The 27,560-nt window shown below is 45.6% G+C and overlaps 1 protein-coding gene across 6 annotated transcripts in view; it reads right to left on the reverse strand.

The window, feature by feature from the left end:
* Positions 1-27,560, reverse strand: part of FAM120B (family with sequence similarity 120 member B) — a 96,541-nt gene that overhangs the window by 45,020 nt on the left and 23,961 nt on the right. For 5 of the 6 annotated variants that reach the window (XM_040448655.1, XM_040448652.1, XM_040448653.1 and 2 more), the window contains 3 exons: positions 21,790-21,891; positions 13,113-13,285; positions 8,174-8,266 (listed from right to left, as the gene is read on the reverse strand). In XM_040448655.1, the coding sequence (XP_040304589.1) occupies positions 8,174-8,266; positions 13,113-13,285; positions 21,790-21,891 (368 nt within the window). The remainder of the gene's footprint in view (positions 1-8,173; positions 8,267-13,112; positions 13,286-21,789; positions 21,892-27,560) is intronic. The other variant, XM_040448654.1, reaches the window with a different exon arrangement.

A 27,560-nucleotide genomic window follows, 5' to 3' on the forward strand; every position in this document is an offset into this window, starting at 1 on the left:
TTACGTTACAAATATTCCTCCCAGAGATGGATCATCCCCATCACCAAAGCAAGGAATTTCCTGGTCCTTCGATAGAAACAGATCCTTTGATTCATCAAACATTCCACTTCTAGGCATGCAGTTTTAGCAAAAAATGCCAAGCCTGTTACAAGTCGCTCCATCCAACAGTGGCAATAGAACATCTTCAGGAACTCCATGGTGAGGCCCTCTGCAGCCCTGATGGGTAGGTGAGTGCGCGTGTTTCCCCCAAGCCCTGGCCCGCCCTGCTCTTGCTCCCAGCTCTGCTAAGAGCTCTGACCTAGGTTCTCCCAGGAGGCCTACGTTTCCCGAATGGAGACATCAAGGCCCTTGTCTTGATGATTTGATTGGTCCTGATTGGTGATTCTTTCCTCTGTGGGTTCGTGGTCTAGCACTTGCTGTCATTTATAACACTGCTGGCAACCTCTTTTCAGATGGAGATTATTTGAGAACGAGGAACATGATCAAAGGGTGAAGTCCCAGATCCAACGCAGAACCAGAAAATTTCCCACAGAAACATCAAAATGCCTTGTTTCTTTATTTCTACTCTAGCAGCTAAACGTCCAACAGTGCTCTAGCAAGATGATACGGACCCCATGTTAAAGCACAGGAAACAGATAAAACTGGATGTTGTGGATCCGCTCCATAAAAATCATTCATCGCTGCTATGAGGCACTTCACCAAGCATTCACTGGGCACTGTTTTATGCCAGATGCCGGAGGATTATAAACAAGAATGAGATACAGTCCCTGCCCTTGGGACCATACAATTTAGCTGCAGAAACATATCTCTCAGATGCAAGATAATTATAAAATACTGTCAAAGGAAAGTACCAAATACAATAGTTTTAAAAAGCCAAGAATGAATGACATAGACCTGATACAGCAAGAACATAGTCTTGAAGTCCGGGAGCTGAGTGCAGACATCTCTTCTGCCTGCGACTCTTGGCAAGTTCTGAAGTTCGATGTGAATCCCTATCTCTATGTTCAGATGTAACCATGATGGAAGTCTCCCATAAGCTTTGGCGTATCACATTTTGGTCTCAGAAAATCCAAATGTCTGAAAAGTGTGAACAGTTTCACAAAAAGGAATATATGCATTCAATTCCACATGAGCAGGGCACCAGGTGGGAGCTGTGGGATAGGAAACCATGTGGGGTTTGCCTTCCCAGTGGATGAGGCAGAAATGGGATGGGCACAGAGCCCTCTCTCCTGCACCCTCCTTCTCTGCCACTTTTGCCCCACCCTCTCCTCCTTCCCCGCTTTCATGCTGTGAGCTGTAGGGTCCTCACTCTGCTTTTCAAGCCAGGAGCCAATTGACTGAAACCACTGCACAGCCGCCCATGCCCACGCGTGGCTTCCAGGGCTCTGGTCCTCCCACCACGAGCCACAGCAAACACAGTGGTAAAATTCTATGTCGGCAGTTGCCCGAAGAGAATACCTGGGAGGAGGAAGGGCCTCCTGCACCTCCTGCTCTGCCCTGCCGGCCCCCCGGGCCCCAGGGCAGAACCCAGCCACAGCCATCTCTTCAGTTCTGCTGGGAACCTCGTGGAGACATGTCAGAAGCAGAGGGGCTTTGCAAAGGGGGCTTCCTCACAAGGGCTGCACCTGCACAAGCAGTCTGTGGAGTCAAACTGGCTCTAGCCATAGCGGCAGGGTACCAGGCACTGGAAAGCGAATGGGAGAGAAAGCACTGACCCTCCCTCCAAGGAGGCCTTTGTCTAGCAGAGGAAGGACATCATGAAGATCCCACTCGGGACACGCAGCCTCCTCACCGAGGTCCCCACCACAACAGCCAGCCTTCGCTCTACTCCCGAGCTACCAACACTGGTGCTCCAGAGTGAGGCTCAGCAAACGTATCTGATGGAAGATGTCTAGAACGTGAAAGGTACTACCTAACAAAAATAAATAAAAGGTGCGCCACAGGCTCAAAAGCAGAGAGAAGGCAGCACAAGACCCGGTGTCAGTGGAGCGCTTCCTAACCTTTGCTTCAGTGACCTTGTGCAACGGAGGCATGATGCTCCTGCAGGGCTGGAGGACAGGGGGCAGAGAAGACCAGCAAACATGCAGCCCCATCCTGCGGCGTCCTCTGAAGAATGAGGCAGGCAAGTGACTGGCTGGGAATGTTTACTGCAGAAGCTTTTTGCTTTATCCACCAAAGGACAGAGCCAGTCAGAGAGACCAAGTTAAAGACGGAGGATGAAGCGGAAGCAAAGACAGGGAGCGGGGCCCATCTGCACAGCAGCCCCCAGGGAGGGCGAGGGGCAGGCTCCAGGCCCAGGTGGAGAAGCCTCAGGGCGAAGGGCAGTGCCCACACTTGCAGTGAACAGTAAGGCTGACCCATTTTAAGTACTCTTCCAGATTATTTCTGCAATTTTACAACATAAATTATTAAAGTATGGAAGTTTAAAACCTACATACTACACAAGGAGTTCGTGAAGACTCAAAGACTATTAGAGTCTTAGAGTTCAAAGGTGGCTGTTTTGCCTCACATAACAGAGACGCCCGCAGGAAAGGCGTGAAGAGTGTTATGTGTGATAAACACGATGATGGAACCTCACCGAGAGTGGCACGCTCAGTAATGCTGTCACTCACGTTGCCCGCCGAGTGCCCAGAATGAACAGGGCCGGGTCGCCGAGTGCCAGGGTAAAGAGGACCGTAATACAGTCAGGCTTTGCCTGAGGCATGTGGAGGCCAGTCCAACCAGAAGCTAATGCTGCATGGACGTTAGCTGACCTTCACTGCAGGGCTGTGCACACAGCTCACCCGTATGAGACTCCCTGTCCACTGTGGGCCAAACCATGCTCCCTGCACGTGCATGGTGCTGTTGGTGTTGGTATGGCTCACGGTGACACCACCAAGGCGCGTGTGCCCCAAGAGCCGTGCATCCACTAAGTCTTGAAAAGTCTTACAGCGGCACTGAAGTGCACTGCTTCTGATGTGGTATGGCTCGGATTTTATAACAGGACTTTCCTTCCATTTATTCGTATTTCTTTCCTTTTATTCCCCAATCAAAGATGACTGGGCACTTTCTGATGAGTGGTGATGAGCAGAAAAGGTGGCTGCCGCCTCCTGTAAGCTCTGAAGAAGCCGCTGGGGCACTCAGACAGTGCTCCCCAGGTCCCTGGTACACCAGAGAGGCATCTGGAATGTCCTAAGCATCCTGTTGGCTCTTCCCAAACAGAGCAGCAAGAGGTAACTGAAAAGCACCACTGTGCTCTGGGAAGGGGAGAGCAGGAGGCTTCTGAGAGCAGGCACCACGTCTGCTTGCTGCATTCTACCTGGCTCAGCAGTGGCAGGGGGACACCCCATCTTCTCTAGAGGACTTCACAAAATGCTCTGGGCAGGTACCCGTGTCTGACAAAATACCACAGAATGAGTGAGATAGCTACTTCTAGCCCTTCTACATTTCTGGACAAGTACATGCATGCCCACATCAGAAGCCAGTGTGCACAGAACGGATCAGGAACCAGGGCTCCCGGAGGCCCAGAACTCCCCGTCACACACCAGGGGCCCAGCTATTAGAGCCAGGCAAGGGGTGGCGAGGCACTGACAGAAGTGTCTGCGGGACACCTCAAGACACGCGACTATCTCCTCTACCTTGGCAACCTCGTCTTCAATTGCACAGATGCAAAACCCCAACAATCCGCCCCCCCCACCTACAGCTCCTTAAAGTGGGGCCTCACAAGTTATCTGATCACTGTGTAATTCAGTCCATTGCTTCGCTGACTTTCCCTCCTAAGTATGCAGAGATCCCAACTTAATCCCATACATACCCCACCTTTGTGTGTGCTCTCACATGGGCTGTACGAGCCAAGCACCAAAGGCCCCCCTGAGCTATTCAAAATACAACGACAACCATGTCCTCTAGAACGGTAAGGTGAACACACGCATGCACAGTCATCAACACGGACAGGAAGAGCAGCAAGCACACAGCCAGCTTTCAGAGAGGACGCAGCTACAGCTGGGAAGCCCGGCTCCTCGCATGTGTTCTCAGCACCGAGGACAGCGTCTCCTGTTAGCTGTGGGACTGCCCTTTGTGCGTGAGGAAGGCAAGCTGTCTTTGCATTTTTCTTCACTAGAAGTAACACTGCAGCCCTTTCTTTTTCTTTTTTTTTATGTAACTGTTGCAGATGACTCCTTGTCATAGATCGCAGACTTCTGCGTCTGTAAATGAATGTATCTATAATATGGGATATAACCTTCACATATATAATCTACCTCCCTGGATTTTTAATAAATATGTAAAGCCATATACCACCTTAAAGCTAGAGTCAAGCTGCTGGGACAAGAGAAATATTGCTGGGTAAAAACCTAACAGGGCACTTTTTAAATTGCCCATGAGTACCAGCGAGCAGGGATGCCCAGCCCTGCAGCCACGTGGGTCCACTGTTCACGGTGAAGACAGACGTTTGGACCACCCAGACAAGGCGCTCTTCGGCAGTGGGAGCGGAGTGAGGCCCTGGGGGGGCCCTGCCCTGCCCACCCTCACAACCAACCCAATCAACCAAGACAGCCAAGAGGGAACGACCCTGGGCTGATGAGAAGGTAGGCCACTGAAATTGCATCTATTTTCAGTCCCCACCGCTGGTTAAAAACCTCCATCCTCCTTGGGACACTTCCCACAGGGGCTCTAGTGGCCCCTGGGAGCGGCCCTTCGCGTGAGGAGAATACACACCACCCGGTTACGGTCCTAACAGGGAACCGACGCCAGTAACAGCTGGCACAGATCCCATTTTTGCTGGAGAAGCTCTGACAACGGGGAAGGTACCTGGTCTGACTGGACAGGCCACAAATCTTGAGTGCAGAGTAAGTGCTGAGCCAGAGAGAGAGGGCACAGCAAGGTGAGCTCCCGCTGGAGTCACTCTAACTCTAAGGCGCACGTTCCCTCCGGTCCCTCGCTCCCGGTGATAGCGCCTTTCTTTCAGAAAAGACCACTGGTTGGTTGTCAAGAGCCGATTCCACTTTGGCTCCACCAATGACAAGGTAAGTGTAGGATGATGCACTTGATGTGGACAAAGTCAAAGAACGTCCCACATGGTGCCGGCGTTAAGACATCCCCTCCAGTTCACAAGAGAGGAGTTGTATTCTGTGGTATGTTCATAAGAACTCGTTAGAGTTCCCACAGCTGGTTAGTGACAGAACCCACACCTACCCTTATCAGCATGACCCCAAACTCCAGCTCACTCTGCTGCCCACACTGCCTCAGTTTCCGCACCCACGTAACAAGGCAGGAGACAGCATGACCTCCAAGTTCCTTTCTCTTTCTGCCTGCCTGTTTAGTTTCACTGGGAGGGGAGAGGAAAGCAGATGAGGGTCAAGGAACAGACAGGCCAGTGGTAGCAGGACAGCAGTCTGGGAGGAAGGCCCCAATTTGGTATTAAGAACTGTATGAACCTACTAATAACTGAAAATCTACTTTTTAAAATTGTGTTTTGCCAAAAGGAGGAACAGCGATCAGGTGTTCATACTCAACGCGAAGAGCTAACATCATGCTTAATGGTGGAAAGCTGAGAGCTTTTCCTCTAAGATCAGGAACAACAAAAAGATGTGCACTCTCACCACCTTTATTCAACACAGTACTGGAAGTCCCAGCCAGAGCAATCGAGCAAGGAAAAGAAATAAGACATCCAAACTAGGAGGAAGAAGTAAAACTGTCACTATTTTCAGATGACATGATACTACATGGAGAAAACCCTTAAAACTCTACCAACAAATGGTTGGAACTAATACATGAATTAATAAGGCTGTAGACACAATATCAATACACAAAATATGTTGCATTTCTATATACTAAGAATGAAATAGCAGCAAGAGAAATTAAGAGAATAGTCCCATTTATAACTGCACCAAAAAGAATTAAATACTTGGGTATAAATTTAACCAGGAAGGTGAAAGACCTGTACTCTGAGAGCTGTTGTACACTGATGAAAGAAACTGCAGACGGCACAAAGAATAGGAAAGACCACCCCTGCTCGTGGATGCGAAAACAAGTGTTGTTAAAATGCTCATATTATCCAAAGCAATCTACAGATTCAGTGCAACCTCAAAAACATTCCAGTGGCATTTTTCACAGAAATATGGCAAACAATCCTAAAATGTGTATGGAACCACAAAAGACCCAAATAGCCAAAGCAATCTTGAGAAACAACAAAGCCTAAGGCATCACGCTCCCTGATTTCCAACTGTATTACAAAGCTATCGTGAAACAAAACAGTATGGCATCAGCATGAAAACAGACACAACAATCAATGGAACAGAATAAAAAGCTCAAAAGTAAATCCAAGCATGTATGGTCAATTAATCTGCCACACTGGTTTGGAAGTGCCATCATCAAAAAGGCAAAAGATGAGTGTCGGCGAGCATGTAGAGAAACGGGAGCCCTTGTGCACTGCTGGTGGGAACACAAACTGGTGCAGCCACTGTCAGAAATAGTGTGGAGGTCCTCCAGAAGTTAGAAATAGAGCCACCACACAACCCAGCGATCCAACTTCTGTGGAAATATCTGAAGGAAGTCAAGTCACTATCTTGAAGAGATATGTGCACCCCACGTTCACTACAGCATTCTCACTCACAACAGCCAAGATATGGAAACAACCTAAGTGTCTATCAACTGATGAACAGATTAAAAAAAAGAGAGACATGGTATATATACACAATGCAATACTGTATTATTCAACCATAAAGGGAAAAAAAAAGAAATCTTGCCATTTGTGGTAACATGGATGGACCCTGAGGGCACCATGCCAAGTGCAGTAAGTCAGAGAAAGACAATACCATATGATTTCACTCATATCTGTGACCCTGGGGTGACCAAAATAGGTGAAGGGGGCCAAAAGGTAAGACTTCCAGTGGTAACATAAATAAGCCATAGGATGTACATAGTTAATACTGCTGTGCTGCAGATCTGAGAGCTGCTAAGAGAGGAAACCGTGAAAGTTCTCATCACTAGAAAAATGTTCTGTAACTATGTGTGGTGACAGATACTAGCCAAACTTACTGTAGCGATCATTCCACAATATACACAAATATTGAATCATCATGTTGAGCACCTGAAACTTCTATAATGTCAATGATACCTCAATAAAAAAAGAATTAGCACTAACCTACTAATAACCCCAAACCCATTATTTAAAATGGCGTCTTGCCAAAGGAGGAAAAAGAGTCCATTTTTAAAATGAACTTTCTTGAATATGATGGATGCAAAAGTGAAAATACAAAAAAAAAAACCCGGCCCTGTTCATTTAATTGGACCACCATGAGAATTAGTTTATGAAGTAAACCTAGTACATAAGAGTTCTGAGATTAAATATTGTTTATAAATGAAATTTATCAGGCTTTTTTTTTTCACTAGAAAGACAAGTGAAAACTAATTCAATTAACTAGAAACTATGGATAAAACTCATTATCATCATCCAATGGCATTTACAAAGCACAGTCTTAAGTTTCCACAAACAACTGGCCTGACCTTGGGGCTTCTTCTAAGAAATAACCATCAGACGTAACAGGGTGTGGCCACAAAGGAGAGTAGCCGGGGTTAGCTGTAAACGGACTAGTTCGTGAAATTAAAGGAGTAAACACTCGTGAATGGCAGCATCTGAATAACCTCCGGTGACCAACACTGTTTACTAAACACTTCACAAGCAAGGCACTGGGAGAGGACACAAGGCAGGTGGGATGTAGCCCAGCCCCAGAGAGCAGACACCAAGTATGGGAGACAAGGTGTGTATGCACCAAAGTCACTAATACCAGAAAAAGGCATCCTGTTCTCCTAAAGTCAGCAAGACTTATAAGGGATCAGACTGCTGTCTTCATATTACTACAACACTGAGACAGGATTAAGAACTGTCAATTTCTCAGCACTGGAAAGAGGCAGCACTTGTGAGCACATGACACAGCTGTGACACAGGTCTGGATGGCCACTTCCAAGAAATGCGGGACGCCATTTGTACAGAGATCTGCTTGAAGTTCACTAACCCAGCAGGACTCAGGGCTCCGCTGTGGACAGACGAACCACACCACTGCACCAGGAAAACATCTTGGCTAAATATGCCTTTTTATCTTTTCTGTGAAACACCAACCAAAACTAAACAGAACAAAGGGGTGGTGAGGCAGGGTGTCTTCAGAACTGTGACAATCGGTCAGTCATGCAGTACCTGTAAGTCTACGAGCTGCACAGTTGGTTTTCCTTGGAGGCACAAGGCCTGAGCAATGAAAGCATGCAGATCCTCCAGGCAAAGCGTGTCCACCTGAAAGGGACAGAGAAAGAGAACCAGCATCAGCTCTGGGAAAAACCTGACCCTGCCATGGGCTCAATGGCTAAATGCAGGCACTTGCACAGGGCAGCAGAAGAGGCAGAGGTGAGCAGGAGTCCACAGTCCTGGTGTAAAGCTCTCCATGACGTCCAGGGCCAAGATGGACCAGGCCTGGTCACTCTCTAGCAAGGCAGAAATCTCTGGGACGCCCGGGAGGGGCATGAGCCACAACCAAGCTGGACTCTTAGAGCAACACAGGTGATTGTTTTGGGCACCAATTCCCAGGGCTGGCAGTTCAGGGGTCTGTAGTGTGAGCTGGCGAGATCAAGGCTGGGATAAACTTCCGCCCCTGCCAGCCCCGGTGAAACCTGTGTCCTCAGATCCCAGTCTGACGGAAACCACAACCCCCACATCTGAGCCCCTCCAGTCTTGCGTGGAATCGGGGCTAACCAAAGTGTGAGTGAAAACAGGGGGGCAGGGGTGTGGAGAAAGAGTGGATGTGGAAATTCTGGATCTCAAGTGAATGATGGGAATGACGACAGCAGGCTACTCTCGGACACCATCTCCTCTCAGGGTTACGGGCAGTGACTTTGCCAGCTGAGCCACCAAATTCTGCCAGCCAGACAAAAGCACTACACGAAGCCTTGCTCAGCGTTCTCACTGCCATCGTAGGAACACAAGACCTTCTTTCTGGAAGGGAATGCATTCTGTGGCAAGTAAACGCTTAAAGGGGAAAAAATCAGGGTAACAACCACAAACTCATGGATAAGAATTTTGATTCTTTATCAATGATAAAAATGGCTAATATGTTTACTCCCAATAAAAATGACCCCATCATAAACCAGAACGACTGTTCCCTGGGGACTCCTGCTCCCCCCTGCTCTCCTGGAGGAGCAAATACTTCTGGCATCCGTCACCTCTGCCCCACGCAAGGCAGCAACCCTGTCACTACCCTGCCCTGTTCCATTTTTATTCTGAAGAAGTTGTTGCCTTTGTATAAATGACAGCTATAATGATTTCAGGAAAAACACAAAAGTCTACAGATGTGTGGTACTCATGACCAAGAAGAAAGGCTCCAATCTACAGAAGCCAGAGAAGCAAAGAACACACTGTTTTTCTATTCCATAAGCGCCCACCTCTCTTCTGTTTAGACTGGGTTTGTTCGCATGTAATTCTACTTCTTGCCATTAGCAAGTTTTGAGTAAAATGCCTACTTATGAGAAAAGAATAACTATCTCATATGTCATAGTTTTCACACTTAGCTAATTTCATATTCTGCCACCATCTTCGTAGTTAACCAATCTTAAACCACAGCAGAGAGTGCCAAATTCTTAATAACACCAAAGTTTTTTTTAGAATTTCACATAACAGACATTATTATTATAAAACATTTGCTCTACTATAAATTATAAAAAATACGTACACTTGCTCTGATGTAAACTTACTCTTCCAGGGAATTTTCTCAGATAAACTTTTAATAGGAAGTGTTGTTGCTAACTTGGAGGTTATGAGACCACTTAGCTTCTCCATAGGTTCTCTACCACCCACCGTACATCAAAACATTTAACTTAAGCTTGACCGTATAAAAATATAGTATTTTTATAAATTTATATTTTTAGCCTTATGAAACCTAAGAAAATAATGAACCTGTGAATACATTTTAGTACCTTCATCTCAGAGATGCCACTGATGTGTTAATTCATTGTTTTTCAGTTTTAAAAAGTCCTCATTTAAATGTGCCCTTTAAGTCAGGCCAACATGTCTACCTTGCGCTGACTCCCACTAGAAGTATTCTTATTTATTTATTTTTTTTTAATTTTTTTTTCAATGTTTATTTATTTTTGGGACAGAGAGAGACAGAGCATGAACGGGGGAGGGGCAGAGAGAGAGGGAGACACAGAATCGGAAACAGGCTCCAGGCTCTGAGCCATCAGCCCAGAGCCCGACGCGGGGCTCGAACTCACGGACCGCGAGATCGTGACCTGGCTGAAGTCAGACGCTTAACCGACTGCGCCACCCAGGCGCCCCTAGAAGTATTCTTATTTAAAGGTAATTATAGTATCACCAGAAAGATAAAAGTGGAAATTTTCCTCCTGATGCTTACGTGCTTCAGATTTATATAAATATATGAGATGTAGAGCTACTGTTGTGTGGTTTGAACTTTTTTCTGCTGGAAATCGATTTTCATAACTGACAATCACCTGCACAAGTGACAAGCACAGAGCTGTATGAGTGACCGTCAATGGGTCCAAAAGCCCGTCTCTTGTGCTGAAAAAGTAATTCAAACTGTGTGTCCCACAAGTTACTGTCCATATGCACACGGTTATTAGGAAGAAAACACACGAATGTTTCTGGATGCAAAGCTATAGCTCTTGGTTATCCACCATTCCCAGTCCCCACTATGGCCCGCTCGCAGCCAAAAATGTGAGCTGATAAATGCATGTGTATGTAATAAATACTATCAAAAGAAAAGCAGTTTTACACTTAAAAAATCTATCTTCTGCCATTTATATTTCTAAGTCTGGTACAAATAATGGAGCTTTCTACTCAAAACAATAATGCAGGGTGCCTGGGTGGCTCAGTCAGTTGAGGGTCCGACTCTTTGATTTTGGCTCAGGTCATGATCTCACAGTTTGTGAGATCAAGTCCCATGTTGGGTTCTGCACTGACAGTGCAGAGCCTGCTTGGGATTCCCTCTCTTCTTCTGTCTCTGCTTGTCATCCCCACACTCTTTCTCTCAAAATGAATAAATACACATTAAAAAAAAAAAAAAAAGCTTTAAAAAAACCAGTAATGCAAACACTAAAGTTTACACTGGTGCATGTGAACCCAGTAATGAAGCAATAAAATCTCTGTGAGTTATTTAGCCATACCACATTTTTACAAAATGCAAAATGCAGAACTAGCTATAGACTGGCAGAGACAAAAGAAAAATTTAGAAAAGAAAAATAAAAATCAGTGTAACGTGCCCTTGAAATGTAATTCCACGATAAGAGTAAGTTTTTTTTTTTTTTCATTTTTTTAATCTGTATTTATTTTTGAGAGAGAGACAACGTGTGAGGCAGGGAAGGAGCAGAGAGAGAGGGAGACACAGAATGCAAAGCAGGCTCCAGGCTCCAAGCCGTCAGCACAGAGCCTGACACGGGGGTCGAACTCATGAACTGTGAGATCATGACCTGAGCCGAAGTCGGACGCTCAACCGACTGAGCCACCTAGACGCCCCAAGAATAAGTTTCTTAATGATAATCAATAATTCATAAAGTGAATTCAGGTTTGAGAAATAGTCATGTAACTTTCTACTCCAGCCAAGTAAAAATCTGATGGTTATGCCAAAGAAAGAGACCCAAGATCTGTCACATCGGAGCCCAGAGTAGAAGGTAAGATGGCTCAAAGGGGTTGAGAATACGGGAGGTCTAAGTGGGCTAAAGAAATAGAGAAGTGATTGCAAAGGCCTTTTTTTATTGTTGCTGTGACAAAAGTGAGACAAAAGTCATTTAAAAATATACAGACAAGGAAGGGAAGTGGGAGAGGGAGTGATCCGGTCCTTCCTTCACTGAGGTGTCTAAACATTACCCTGCACTTGGGCAACTATTCTTTTTTTTTTTTTTTTTTTAATTTTTTTTTCAATTTTTAATTTTTTTTTTTTTTATTTATTTTTGGGACAGAGAGAGACAGAGCATGAACAGGGGAGGGGCAGAGAGAGAGGGAGACACAGAATCGGAAACAGGCTCCAGGCTCCAAGCCATCAGCCCAGAGCCTGACGCGGGGCTCGAACTCACGGACCATGAGATCGTGACCTGGCTGAAGTCAGACGCTTAACCGACTGCGCCACCCAGGCGCCCCATTGGGCAACTATTAAAAAGGCAAACACTGGGGCACATGGGTGGCTCAGTCGTGAAGCACCCGACTTCGGTTCAGGTCATGATCTTGCAGTCTGTGAGATCAAGCCCCGTGTTGGGCTCTGTGCTGACAGCTCAGGAGCCTGGAGCTGCTTTGGATTCTGTCTCTCCCTTGCTCTCTGCTCCTCTTCCGCTTGTGCTGTATGTCTCTTTGTCTCAAAAATAAACCTTAAAAAAATTTTTTTTAAAAAGGCAAATACCTTCATGCGCCTTTATAATTCTCACACATTAAGTGTAAAACTAAGGAAACAAACTGTCCAACTTGTTGAGGAACACCAATCAAGACCTAGCACTGCACCCTAACTCGAGGCCTCCAACCCCGGGTTTATCTGGGCGAGGAGGACACACACTGTGACGACAGTGATCCTAGTGGACACTTTATTGGGCCCTTCTACAAAACACATTTCATATGTCCCACAGTGCAATGCCCCAGTAACCCCAGGGAGTAACCATACCTCGTCCCAGACCGGGATAGGGAAGTGCTTAGTAAACATCTGGAGAGGAGTGAGCGACTGCGACTTGGACAGTGGAAGTAAGCTGCCAGCAGCCCTGGGCCTTCTCACCACAACCCTGGACCCCAGGACGGGAGCCACCTCGCAGACAGTGACAGCCACAGGGGAGGCACCACATGAGTCAAAATGCTTGGAAAGCATAAGCAAAGTGAAAGCAGGTTCCCTCACCTGCAAGGTCTCCCCAGCCTCCACTAAACTCACATGCATTGCAAGCCTCCAGGTCCGACAGCAGACAGGCCTCTGACGTGTGTGCCAACATGGAACCCGTGTTTTAGTTAGAGAACCGCGGGGGGCTAGCGCTCACGGGGTAGATGCTGGAAAATGGCACGGGAAAGAGTCCGTAGCCACACCCCAGGCCACCACCCTCCCACAAGGCAAGGGCAGGAGTGAGGAGCCACTGCAGCACCCAGGGTGAGGAGCTCAGGTTACCTGCACGAAGAGGTAGGTCAGGAGGCAGCACAGCGCTTTGAAGGGATTCTCCACCGCCTGCAGCTCTTCTCTTGAGGAGGAGAGGTCGAAGCAGCCCAGCAGCGCGTCCAAGCGCCGGGCTTGTATCCCTGCATCTTGGTTCAGCCACAGTAATTTCAAGTTAGGGGTTCCCCCTAGGTAAAAGCACAAACTCCACTTATCATTATCCTTTGCACCACCAAGTTATCACATGCTTCTTGTAGAATACAATAAAAGAATAAAAGACACAAACCTCTTCTCTTTCTGACATCCTTGGGCTTTAGGGCTTAAAGAGCTAGAAAGTAAACATGGACAGACCTACCTGGTTAAAAGAAACAAACCCTAAAAGGCCAACACAGATGTACTTCATCGAGAACATTCTTCTATTCTTAAAGGCTGTGTTTTGAGGGAAATGAGGGCTTTTTTCCTACCTGCGCTGCATCCTGCATTGTGAGGAGTGCTTTTCAGAGTATGTGTCAAAGGCCCTGTCTCAGGGTGTGAGAAACAACACAGCCACACAAAACGCTGCTGGAAAGGCCACCAACTGACCCTGTTAGTGTGTTCTCTTACTCCCCTAACCAGCAGTTTCCAAACTTGAGCGTAAAAAGAACCCGCTGCAGAGACAGATATAAATGTAAAAACCACGTTTTCCTGGGTCCTACATGCAGAAAGCCCGCTCCACCAGCTATGAGAGTACCTGGAGTGTGCAATGAACAACCTGCAGGCTTGGGTGCAGGGCATCTGGGGACCCCATGCTTTCCAAAGCATGTCCCTCAAACTAGTAAGCAGAAATTCCTAACATAATTTTTAGTGTTTCATTTCTATGTTTTACATGTACATTTAAATTATTAAAGTAAAATAAAACAAAGAGACAGCCATTACTCATTTCCTTAAACCACAACAAATGACAGTGTGAGTCTGCAGGAAGGACAGAGGCCTCGCTGGTGCTGGCAGACAGAGCTACAGATTCCGGGCCGAGCCAGGTCCCTGTACGGGCAGCTGCTGGGCATTTCTGTAGGGTCATGCCTGAAAAGCCAGGACAGCTGGGGTCTAAAACCCAGTAACCAAATGGCATCAGAATTAAATGACTCAAAAAGGAAGCTCTTTTTTCCTTATACTGCTCACAGTATTACTTAACATTCTCAGTTGTGTATCTCCCACCATCAAAAGTGAAACAACCGAGCAAAGTCACTTGCATTTCTGAAATGGCTGAAGTGTTTCCTCTATCAAAAAACATTTATCATTATTCTGGGGAGAAAAAAAATCATTTTTCTCTTTCAAGACTGAAAATACTAAAGATAACTGGCAAAAAAAAAAACCCCAGACCCAATCTCCCGCACTAGTTAATAAGACAGAGGTACTACTCCAAGGTGATCACAATGGTCAGTCATGACTTCCCAGAAACACGCTTTTCAGGGAAATAATCATCTTGCAGCGACAGCAAACCGTAGCCCATGGGCCAAATGCACTTCATCCTGTTTCTGTAGGCCCATAAACTAAGAATGGTTCTCGGGGGTTTAAATGAGCGAAAAAAATCAAAAGAAAAATATTTCTCAATGTGAGAAAATTACATGAAGTGCCAATTTCAATGTCCCTAAATAAAATTTTATGGAAACAGTACCACACTCATTCATTCCTGTGCTGCCTGTGGCTCCCTGCGCAGTCTGAATGCAGAGCTGGGTAGCAGCACAGAGACCACATTGCCCCCAAGGTCTAAAATATTTACATCTAACTCTTTGCAGAAAAAGTTTGCCAAGCCCTGATCTAAGGTAAGGGATGAATATCCCATTATCAGTTATTTCAAATATACTAAAGTAGTTGAAAAACATTTTTTCTGACTCTACCCTCCCCAAGTCATGCATTGTAAAAAACTTAAGAAAAAATAGCATAAATAAAATAAAATAAAAATAAAAATCATCGACAACCCTGTCACTCAGATATAGCCATATTTTAAAACATAGCTTCTGGTCCTTTTTTCAGTGCATGTAAAGCATCTACCCACCCAGCTAAGAGGCCAAGTCCCCATTACAGTGCAAGGGGATGAACAATGAAAGATTTTACTTGTGTTTCATTTGCTTACACATAAGAGTTTAATACAGGAAGAATGAGCTTCATGAGATATATTTAGAGCCAAGTATTGTGGCAGTAATGAACATGAGATGTTCTGAACAGTGGGACATGCTGATGGCAGTTACTCCCACCCTTAGCATCATCTGGGAATTTGTTACAACTGCCAATTCTTGGGGTGCCTGGGGGGCTCAGTCGGTTAAGTGTCCGACTTCGGCTCAGGTCATGATCTCACGGTTCGTGAGCTCAAGCCCCACACTGGGCTCTGTGCTGGCAGCTTGGAGCCTGGAGCCTGCTTCGGATTCTGGGTCTCCTCCTCTCTCTGCCCCTCCTGCCTGCCTGCCTCTCTCTCTCTCTCTCTCTCTCTCTCTCTCTCTCTCAAAAAATAAATAAATATGTATATTTTTTAAATTACCAATTCTTGGGGTCCTGCCCTAGGCCTCCTAAATCTAATTCCAGGGGACAGGGGGCAGCAATCTTTTGTAACATGCTCTCCAGGTGATTCTGGTGCAGGCAAAGTTTGAATACCACGAAACAGCTAAGAAATAATTTACACAGACAAAAATAACTTAAAAAAAAAAAAGCTAAAAAATCAATTACATAAACAAGAATAACTTACCAATAATTAAATTGGTTCTTGAGGTCTAATGATAAAATAGATTATAGAAAACTACCAGTTTGAAAAATCATGTCCTGGGGCGCCTGGGTGGCGCAGTCGGTTAAGCGTCCGACTTCAGCCAGGTCACGATCTCGCGGTCCGTGGGTTCGAGCCCCAAGTCAGGCTCTGGGCTGATGGCTCAGAGCCTGGAGCCTGTTTCCGATTCTGTGTCTCCCTCTCTCTCTGCCCCTCCCCCGTTCATGCTCTGTCTCTCTCTGTCCCAAAAATAAATAAAAACATTGAAAAAAAAGAAAAAAAAAGAAAAAGAAAAATCATGTCCTCAGAAATTAGAGAATTTTAATCCTAAATTCAATCAATTATTCAGTCAAGAAATAGGCACTGAACACCCATCTGCATATTAATGTAGGAGGTAAGACACCGCCACAGCCTTCTCCAGAACGTGAGGGTCTTTGTCTTTAATACAAGACCACATATTCTGGAGCTGTCATCATTTCATGCCACAAGCAGTACTCGCTGGGCTGTAAGGGGACCCTCTGATGACCCCATGTAACAGCTGTAATTATAAGGTTGGTTCTCTTCCTAAGTACTACCCACAGATTTACTCCTCAGTTGATACATTTCATCATCTTAAGCCATAAAGGGTGAGTTTCTTTGAAGGATCATTTACATTAGTTCTCTTCTACTCGTAAACTGATTCTAGTCAAAGTGGTTTTTAACCTTGGTATGATAACCCAAGAGGTTGGGCCTACCTAACACAAAAGATACTGTTAGTAATTTCAGTTTAAGGTGCGCCCAAGTGGCTCAGCTGGTTGAGCATCTGACTCTTGATTTCAGCTCAGGTCATGATCCCAGGGTTGTGGGATCGAGCCCTGCGTTGGGCTCTGTGCTGAGCAAGGGGCATGTTTGGGATTCTCTCTCTCCCTCCCCCCAACTTGTGCGCTCCCTCTCTGAAATAAATAAAATGAAAGCCAAAATTAAAAGAAACCTAATTTGGGGGCACTTGGGTGGCTCAGTTGGTTAAGTGTCCAACTCTTGCTTTCAGTTCAGGTCATGATCTCATGGTTCATGGGATCGAGCCTCATGTCAGGTACCATGCTGATGGCTTGGAGCCTGGTTGGGATTCTCTCTCTCCCTCTTTCTTTGCCCTTCCCCCCACTCATGTACACATGCTCTCTCTCAAAGTAAATAAACTTAAAAAAATTATTAAAAAAAAACCCCCACGAAACCTATTTTGATCAGAATTTTCAATTCTGATCAGCTCAGAGCACTCCTGGGGACAGACAAGACTGTGCCAGAAAAGATCAAGGGTGGCCCCTATACTTCCCCCAGAGCTCCATGGGCAGCTGAGATGTTTCAAAGAGCCACAGACCTAAAAAATCAATCTCATCTTTAGGTCATCAACTAGCGTCGCATCTAAAACACATCAGCTTCAAAACCTGCTTATGTAACTTGGTAAAAGATTTTGTGTGAACAGATGGTCAGGAAAGCCTAGGAGCCCTCCGGGGGACCTGAGTCCACAGAGGTGGGGCAGAGGGCTAGGGAAGGAAGTCACTTCTGTGAATGTCAAGGGTGAAGACCTTCTCGAGAGATACCTGGACGACCCACTGCTGGCAAAGGGCTGCTGGCTGCACCTCTTGAGTAACAAAACAATAGAGCAATGGTTCTGTTTGTGTTTTTACAGCAGTGGACACGACTGAGTAAAGACACTCTTGAGACTCTAAGCCATGGCCATTGTGTACACTTTTTATATGGAAATATGTATTTCAATAGCTGTGTCTTAAGACTTATCTTATGGCTATCTCCCTTGCACATCACTAGGGTGATAAAAACCACACACCTGTCTGGTTTGTGCCCACTGTCAGGATGTGACTGACGAGGTTCTCAAAGTTAAATACATCTTATGTCTCATGTTTACCTGGGAAGACTTTATTATTTATTAGTTCATGAGTTTGATTTACATGAATATTTGTTTAATAGAGCATTCCTGGCCAAAATAAAACAAAATTAAAATCCCTGAGGACTTATATGTGAACTGAATCTTCACTACGGCTGGGTAAACTTCAAGAGCCTATTTATAATGAGGAAAAAAAATTCATTCAGCTATAAACAGAGCAGAATACATTAATAACACATTCAGCTCTAAACGTACATGGATGAAATGTCTAATTTCACGCTTGCGAAACGACAGTTATACCACATCTACCTAATGCACTCAAAATACAGTGAATGTGGCTATAAAAAGCAGTGTGAAATTCAACTGTTGGCTTATGACTCAAATGTGTATTTGTAACGCATTATCCGACAAATCTTCAAACTATTTTTATAAATGGAAAGAAAACCACAACTGAGGTTTTAAACCCATTTCTCTCTTTTTTAAAAATGTTTGTTTATTTATTTATCTATTTAGGGCGAGAAAAGCATGTGCACACAGCGGGGGAGGAGCAGAGCGAGGGAGAGAGAGAATCCCAAGGAGCCCAGCACGAGGCTCAATCCCACAAATGCGAGATCATGACCCACGCTTGTATCAAGACACCTCACTGACTTGAACCACCACGGCCCCCCAAACCCATTTCTCTTGATCCAAGATCTCAGGTAGGCAGTTCCAGAAGTGGGCCGTCCTGTCATCACCTCCTCACCTGGTGTGCACCCGATGGCAGCTGGGGATTTCTACTCACCACCCATAGAAGCTGCCAACATTTGACAACTCTCTTGATCTGCACCCATCAGGTGTCAAGGTGAAAAGCGTCAACAGTACATAGAAGAGAGGCTGAAATTAGAAAGCTTCACTATCACTTCCCAGCAAATGAGACATGAGTTAAACACAGCCCTTCTTTCAGGAAATGTACCATTTCATGTCATTTCACTTTGTAAAAGTCTCCTAAGAGGACCTGAAAGATTTTGGTGAGTAAAATGTCCTTATATAGCCAGAAATACTAAGTTTATTTACTGATTCTTGAACAACACTTGAAAAAAACTGCAGGTAGACAAATTGCCAATTAGAAGTCTATAATCAGCTGTCTCAGGTTTCTAAAATAAGGGTACGCTTATGGGGACTGAAAAATGACAATGGGGGGGGGAGAAAATCACTACTACTTTGTCTAAAGAAAAAAAATCTCCAATTCTGGAGATAAAAATGCTATTTCTCATGCCTGCCTGTTGTTTGCTCCAAGACTCATTCCACGAAATGCGGAACACTGGTAAGTGAGGAAGAAGAAAGAAAGCGGGTTGCATGTCCCCAGACTCTTCAAGAGCTGTGTCTGGGGAAAGGAAGCTAGATTTCAAGGTACACCCTTCTTGCATCATTGGAAACAGCATGTCTCACGATATGTGGTGAGATAAATGAGAGCTGTAACACGTAGCAACACGTGATCCCGGTAACACAGATTAGGCACTCGCACATACATCTGACTGTCTACAACCTGCACACACACACACACACACACACACACACACATACACACACGGGACATCTGACTGTCTAAAACCTACATACACACACAGGGGACATCTGTCTACAACCTGTACACACACACACGGGGGACATCTGACTGTCTACAACCTGCACACACAGGGGAACACAGGAAGATCAGTGAGCAACCTGAATCAAATATGCCAGTGATGACATTTACTTTTCTGCTCCCTGACTGGTCAATTTTAATTCTTTCTCCTTTTTAGGTAACCTCTGCAATTTTTCTGCTCCCCTGTTTCCTTTCCATTTTGTTGAAAAATATCTTATGATTTCTGTTTTATTTCTACTATTTAAGAAAGCAAGCTAAATCAAATGTGCTGTTAGAAGAAAGCCTTTAAGAGAAAAACACTCTGGTCTCTCTACCAGGAGATTCACTGAAAATATAACATTTATGGAATCAACCTGATTGAAGCTCTCTCAGGAGAACAAGAAAAATCAGACGTGTGTCCTGAGGTGACACTCCTTCCACCGACAGCACTACTGGCCTCACTTGGGAACAAGGGCTCTGATCAGACCTCAGGGGCATTTCACACCCACATGAGAGGCACCTACAGGTGTCAAGTCTTCTGATGTAGGTGTAAGGAAAGCACCGGTCAGAGGATTCCATGGTTTTTAACCACATGTAGTCTCAGCCTCGAAAAACGCCTGTCACAGAAGCATGGACAGTCTGTTCCTCCATTTTAGTTTAAAAACCATTTGGCATGTTTCCTCATGGATACAGAAAAGTATTTAATATTAAAAAAAAAATCTTGTTAAAAAAGCAGCGGCGGGGGCGGGGGGGTGGGGAGGGAAACGCCTGGGTGGCTCAGTCGGTTAAGTGTCCGACTCGATTTCAGCTCAGATCACGATCCCAGGGTCATGGGATGGAGCCCAGGAGCGGGTTCCGGGCTGACAGTGGAGCCTGCTTGGGATTCTCTCCCCCCTCTCCCCTCCTCTGCCCCTCCCCCGCTTGTTCTCTCTCTCTCTCTCTCTCTCTCTCTCTCTCTCTCTCCCCCCCCTCCCCCACTTGCACATGCTCTCTCACTCAAAAAATAAATTTAAAATTTTGTCATTTTTGTATCATTAACACAAGCATAAACAAGCAGAGCGACTCATGTACATTATCAGCAATGGAAGCTCAAGACCACATCCAGGTCACTGGCAATGGGGGACAAAGGAGCCTTTCAGACCCGGCCCTCTGCACGAGCTCTTCCTAGAGCAGAGCCCGGCACACTGCCCCGCGTGGGTCTGCATCACAGGCAGAACCTTGTGGGGCCAGTCATGCCAAGGAGACTTTTTGCATAAGCCCCAGAAGGAGTCTCTGTGATAATTTTATGACTTCCAGAGTTTATTAAAACATTTTAGGGAGTGGCCTTTAAAACTAACTCATAATATAATGACGAATAGCCAAACATTCTCTTTAATTCAAACCATTTAGAAAACTATAATAATCCCTTTTCATATTATTTTTGGAAAGACACAATAAGATGGAAATAATAAAACATTTCTGAAAAATTATTTTGGTTATCCTTTCAAAATATTTCTTGCTGTAAACACAAATGTCAATTCATCTTCATTTGTTTTTTTGATAAGTACCTTTTTAGGTGTGCATCTATCACTGACTGAGAGAATAAGGAAATATTCTGTATAATAACTTTCCTCACCTTCTCCCCCAGTACAATTCTATTTAGAAGAAAAATACTTTGCAGTGCTCACATCCTTATTTGGTAAACTACAGGCCCATGTGATTAAAAATAATAGTGGCATGAGAGAATTTAATGCATACAAAAACGGATTATCAAAATTTTAGAACATATCTGTTCTCTGAAACAATGACAAGGGACACTAAAAATAAACCCTCACCCCCCCCCCCCCTTGGACCTGCCTCTGTGTAGAACACCACCTGAGTCATAAATCAGTGCTCTTGTGTAGGTACCAAGAACTCACAGGAAGAAAGGACTTCAGCTACTTTCTAGGTGACTTTGTTTTTCCTTCCCTCCCATTAAGGGTTTTAAGATAAGGCTCGTGAAGGAAAATCTACTTTTCAGCTGAAATAACTTCCCTTTCTCTTCCCTTTTCAGTTCATCAAAACACACTTCCAGGGGTAGGGAGGAGACAAGAGTTAATTTAATCAGAATATCAAGAACCCAACCCTGTGAATTTGGTGGACATTTACTGAGCGATGACCAGGCACGAGGCCTGGGGATCTCTGGCAGCAATGGGCTCAGACCCGCAGCCATGCTCCTCTCGGAGTGGCTCGCTCTCCCCTGGTGTGGGCCTTGAACAGAGAGCAGGTGGGGTGAGGCAGTCAGGCAGCAGACTGGCCCAGACTGTTCCCAGCTGTCGAACGCCCTTTCCTCTGCTATGTTTGAATGTTGTTAGATACACTCCTCTTGGGCCCAGGGTTAAAATGAAAATTGGCTTAAGCGCAGTTCTAGAAAAATACGTTTCCACAATGGATCCATTACTGGATTTGTATCAAATGGTGAACAAATTTGATTTATTGAAACCAAAGCTGTCTGTACCTGGAATGTTCATCTGCAGAGGCCTGACGAGGTCCGGGTGCCTCAGTGGGTTCCCAGAGTACACAAACCACTCCTTGACAGTGGGGCAGGTGCTGGCGCCATCTGAGTAGAGACAGCCGGATCAATAGATACGCATGAGTACCGACACGGGTCACCAGGCTAACAGTGAGACAGACCCAGCTCCCCCGGGGACCAATTTCAAGCTGGTGAGTACATCCAAGGTCCTTACATCCAAGGTCACTGAGAGGGACCTCAGGCATCCAACAATTAGTTCCCTACCCTCCGATCCCATTTCAACAAGAACAAGAACCTCTGGGGTGGGAGAGCCGGCAGGATAACTTGGGTAAGTAAGCAATGATGGAGGGCAGAGGTAACCACCTAGATGGTTCCTATAATGTCCTTCCTTTTGGGCCCTCACACTGCTCCACATAGCATTTAGTGAAACCTGGGAGGACAGTCCTTTCTGGTCTTCAATCTACTATTTAATGCAACTATCAAGACTACTATGACATTAGACAATTCAAAAAGCTGGTAGGAATAATAAAGAATGAAGGCATTTCTGGGACGCCTGGGTGGCTCAGTTGGTTTAGAATTCGACTCTTGATTTCGGCTCAGGTCACGATCCCAGGGTCATGGGATCCAGACCCATGTGGGGCTCTGCGCTGACAGTGGAGCCTGCTTAAGATTCTCTCTCTCTATCTCTCCCCCCCTCCCCTGTTCATGTGTGTGCTCGCTTGCTCACTCTCTCTCTCTCTCTCAATAAAGAAATAAAGTAAAAAATAAAACAGGCATTTCTGTGTGCTGGATTATTAACTGCTATTAAAAATTCAGTTTATGGGGCACGTGGGGGGCTCAGTCAGTTAAGCGTCCGATTTTGGCTCATGTCATGATCTCGACCTTTGCAAATTCGAACCACACTCAGACTCTGTGCTGACAGCTCGGAGCCTGGAGCCTGCTTCAGATTCTGTGTCTCCCTCTCTCTCTGCCCCTTCCCCTGCTCACATCTACCTCTCTCAAAAATAAATAAACGTTTGAAAAAGAAATTAGAAAAAAATTCCGTTTGTCTTCTGTTCTACCTTACTCCATAAGCAAAGGTGGAAGGTGGCTCTCCTACCGCACACACTAGCCTAGCTTGGGGTCTCCGGGCTGCTGTCTCTTCAGCACCCAAACCTCCTGCCTCCACGCCTGCCTCCCCTTCCCCAGGGCCCTCTTGACCACCCCCTGACCCTTTGAGGTCTGGTTTCCTTCCCCACACGGCCCAGCCCTGCTTAGACTGTCTTCAGACTCACCCCATCCAAGCCACTGTCCATGTAAATGCAGGCTTTTTGGCTTTTGCTTTTTTACAATGAAAGTTAGACCAGGCTGCACACCCTAAATGGAAATCGCACAATAAAGCCCAAGGTGCCAGCATAAGAATGTAGACCTGGGAGCACGTAGAGCCCCACAGCCCCCGCCCCAACGCATGCCCTGTGCCCTGGCGTCCTCACCTAGATCTGCGCACGGCGGGCCTGCAGCACCCCTAGGTCTCTGGCTCACCAGTGCCTGGGGCTGTGTGCTGCTCGGCTGGGCCCCCGAGGACCCCAGCTCTGGCTCACATCCTGCTCCCCGGCTACAGCACCTCCCATCCTCCACCCCACCATGCCCTTTCTCATCTCCACATGTGGATGTGGTCCACACCCTTCCCCTCGCCCCTTCCTCCACTCAAGACCTGTGTGCTTCCCCACCACAGTTCTCTGGCCGACACTGCACGTGCCTGCTTACTCCCCTCACTGCCCACCCGACCGAGCTCCTGGTACCAGGAGAGAGTCGTCGTCACGGTCCCAGGGCAGATGCTTACTAACTTTAATGAACACATTCAACTTAGCCTAAATCCCACACATACAAAAAGAAAAAGAAAAAAAGAAACTCTGAATAGTATTCTTACGGCTGCTAAAAAAACAAACAGAAACACCCAACCCACTTTCTACGTAATCCTCTTGGCCAAGGTATTCACCACCCTAAAAAACAGTCAGCTGAGCGAATGGTGTTCTAAGCCACTATTTCCAAAAGGAGAGCATTCTCTCACACCCAAGACAGACCTCACCGGCTTTCGGCGTCTCGCTGGATGAGGACACTCAACCACCGTCACGCGCCTAGTCTGCCGACTGTCTCCTTAGCAAGACTGAAACATTTACAAAACCACATTTTATGTCATCTTTCATCTACAACTGCTCCAAATCTCTACATATAAGGGTTTGGGGTTGACTTCTCAGAGTTTTAATTCCAAATAACATGAGAAGAAAGCAGTTTCATGATAGACACTGGTATCCTTTATTAAACAACACCAGGTACATTTTCTTTTATTTCCTCTCCTGTTAAGACCTAGAGAAGTCAGTTTTTGGACACATATTCCAAGAGAAATGCCACACAGCAGTCACTTACTCAGCTACCATCCAGGAAGAGCTGCCCAGCCCAGTGAGACCAGCTCAATAGGATCCATACACCTTGCTTCTGTGCAAGGCACGCACTGGGCCGAAGACCAGCAGAGACCCCGGCTTCCCCCTCTTCTCCAGAATTCTCATCAGCACAGACAGGAAATTCCTTCTTTTCTCCACGATTTAGGCCAGAAGGGTTAAGTCCACATTAACCCTTAACAAAGTTTCTCTTAATTAACAAAAGAACAAAAGCTTTTGCTTTTAAGGTGATTGACTTAAACCCAATGAGTTTCATTGACCACACAATACAGTCACGGAACAAGAGTGAACCACGCTGCTGAAAACGCAGTACCTGTCAGCTACTCACCACACAGAGGCTTGAATATGAAAACCCGCAATTTCTATCACATAACAAATTAGCTAGCCAGAGGATTAAAGTTAAAGCCGCCCTGCTGATCTGAACTTTCACTCCCTAAATGAACTTTTATCTGAAGCTGTGGGCCAGGATACAGGAAGTGACAGAGATATTAACATGAGTATTTTTCTGAGGTGCAGGGCAAGTAAAGGAGCATTAAATCACTTTGTGGGTTCTGCCCCTCCCCGCGTGAGCTGCTGGGCAACAGGGACACCCAAGGTGCGTCCTCACTTCCTTCCTCTATCATGAGAGGCCACAAGGGCAGTGCACGGTAGCTAGAAAATGTCAACATTTACAAGAATTAAGTTTTATAGTCTGGTTAATGACTTTTCCAAACCTAAATATTCAGATGGCAGCATTTTCACTTTTATTCAAATTATCCCTCTCACAGACGCGGTTAAACTCCGCAATCCTTCCAAAACCCAGAGCTAGATGTAAAGTGTTACCTGAGATCCTCTTAAAAGAAACAGATACTGCTGAAAAATCCTAGGGGTTAGCCTGTTATCTGGGGTGCCACATAATTTCAGAGATTTTTCTATAAAACTCCTTAAAGAAAACAGAGGCAATAAACTCTTGGACATTGGTACGAGCGATACTTTTTTGGATCTGTCTCTTGAGGCAAGGGCAACAAAGGCAAAAATAAACTATTGGGACTTCATCAAATTAAAAAACTTCTGCACAGTGAAGGAAACCATCAACAAAACCAAAAGGCAACCTACTGAATGGAAGAAGATATTTACGAACAACATATCCAATATGGGGTTAGTATACAGAATATATAAAGAACTCCTACAACTCAACACTAAAGAATCAAACAATCTGATTAAGAAACGGGAGAGAGGTCCAGAACAGACATTTTCCAAAGACATCCAACAGACATCTTTCCAAAGATGGCCAACAGACACATGAAAAGATGCTCAGTGTCACCCATCATCAGGGAAACACAAATCAAGACCACAATGAGATGCCACCTCACACTTGTCAGAATGGCTAGCATCAAAAAGACAAAAACAACGAGCGTTGGGGAGGACGTGGAGAAAAGGGAACCCTTATTCACTGTCGGTGGAAGTGGAAACTGCTGCCACCGCTACGGAAAACAGTATGGAGGCTCCTCACAAAACTAAAAATAGAAATACCACGTGATACAGTAATTTCATTTCTGGGTATTTACCCTGATAAAAAGAAAACACTAATTTGAAAAGATATGTGCAACTCTATGTTTGTGGCAGCGTTATTTACAACAGCCAAGATATGGAAGCAGCCCAAGTTGTCCACCGATAGACCAATGGATAAAGGTACACACGCAAACACAGAGGAATTATCAGCCAGCCATAAAAAAGAATGAAATGCTGCAACAACAAAGATGGGTGTAGAGGGTCTTATGCTAAGTGAAACAAGCCAGATGGAGAAAGACAAGTACCATATAATTTCCACTGGCACGTGGAATCTAAAAAAAACCAAAACAGATGTACAAACAGAAAGAGACTCATAAATACCGAGAAAGCGGAGGTTGCCAGAGACGAGGTGGGGGGTGGGAAGGGTGGATGAAACAGCGGAAGGGGATTAAGGAGAAGACTTCCAGTTACAAGATAAATAGGGCACGAAGACGAAAGTACAGCGTAGGTAATGTAGTCAATAATGTGGGAATAAGCTTGTATGGTGACAGATGGTAACCATACTTATCATGCTGAGCGTTTTTTAATTTATATAAATGTCGAATCACTGTGTTGTACACCTAAAATGAATATTGTACGTCAACTAGACTTCAATTAAAAATGTTAAAAATTAAAAAAATAAAACTCTGTTTAACAGGAAAAACAAAATTTCAGACGTTTTAATCTGGCATGCACTTTGCAACTACAGCAGAAACATGGGCAACAATTCGGTGTGTCTGAATTGAAATGAAATAATCTTCTTAAATGCCTAAAAATCAAGAAAAAGAGAAGAGGAAATTAAGTTTGGTAATTCCTAAAAGAAAAGGCTGATTTCTCAGACTTTCGACTTGCCAGGCTGCGCGTGCAAAGGAGTGAAGAACTTGAGAAAAGTTCTCTGCTAGTTTAACTCCCTTCAAGCTGTAACATTTTATATGGAAAAAGGCAAAAAAGACATAATCAAACTTGGTCTTCTGCTACTCCCAAAGGACGGACACACGGCTCCACTGCGTACGATCTTCTGTATGTAACGAAGACACCTCTTCTCGGAGCAAAGTTGTGGAAGTGTCCACACTGGCAGCCCCTCCCCAGGAAAACTCTGCCTCGCTTATGCCCACCGCTCCTCCGCAGGCGTGTGCTGGGGCAGCGGAGGGCAAGGGGCGAGACAGTGAGGAGAAGCAATGTTGATCACAACCTCTCAATTACTGGGACTTCCAAGTTTGATAACATCCCTCAGGCTTTTAAAGAAAGAGATCTGTCCTTAGGGTTCTGTAATATTTCTATACTGCTAGTTTAATCTACGCTTCTATGTGGCCTTAGTCCTGAGAAAGTTAAAAAAGTTCCCCAAACATACTCTCTTGTGTACACGTATCTAGGATTTTAATGAGCCGGTGGCCTGGACAGTGACTATTTACCCACGGGGCTGGCTGCCCCATCAGGAGAGCACCAGCCTCCTCCAGCTGGGTGGGGGTCCCTAGAAGGGCGCTGGGGGAGAAGGAGGGCAGAATGGCAAGGGAAGAGTGTGACCCCCCCCCAACTGCAGACGGCTGCCTGCGTGCACGGCTCTGGCCGGCCTCTCCGTCGGCGGAGCGGTAAAGGAGGACACACTTTGCCTTTGCTTCGGCACTTCCTGAGTTTTTTCTATTTCCTAAAACGTATAAGGCTTCACAGTGATGTAAGCTAAGCTTTTCATTAGGAGACAGTCAGAACCTGAAGTAAAGTGAGAACGGGCACGAAGGCAGGATGGGAGGAGGCAGGAACGACGGCAGCCGGTCTGGGGCCGTGACACCA

This window comes from Herpailurus yagouaroundi, unplaced genomic scaffold (assembly GCF_014898765.1).
Source record: "Herpailurus yagouaroundi ecotype Mexico unplaced genomic scaffold, PumYag 198, whole genome shotgun sequence".
Classification (NCBI taxonomy): Eukaryota; Metazoa; Chordata; class Mammalia; order Carnivora; family Felidae; genus Herpailurus; species Herpailurus yagouaroundi.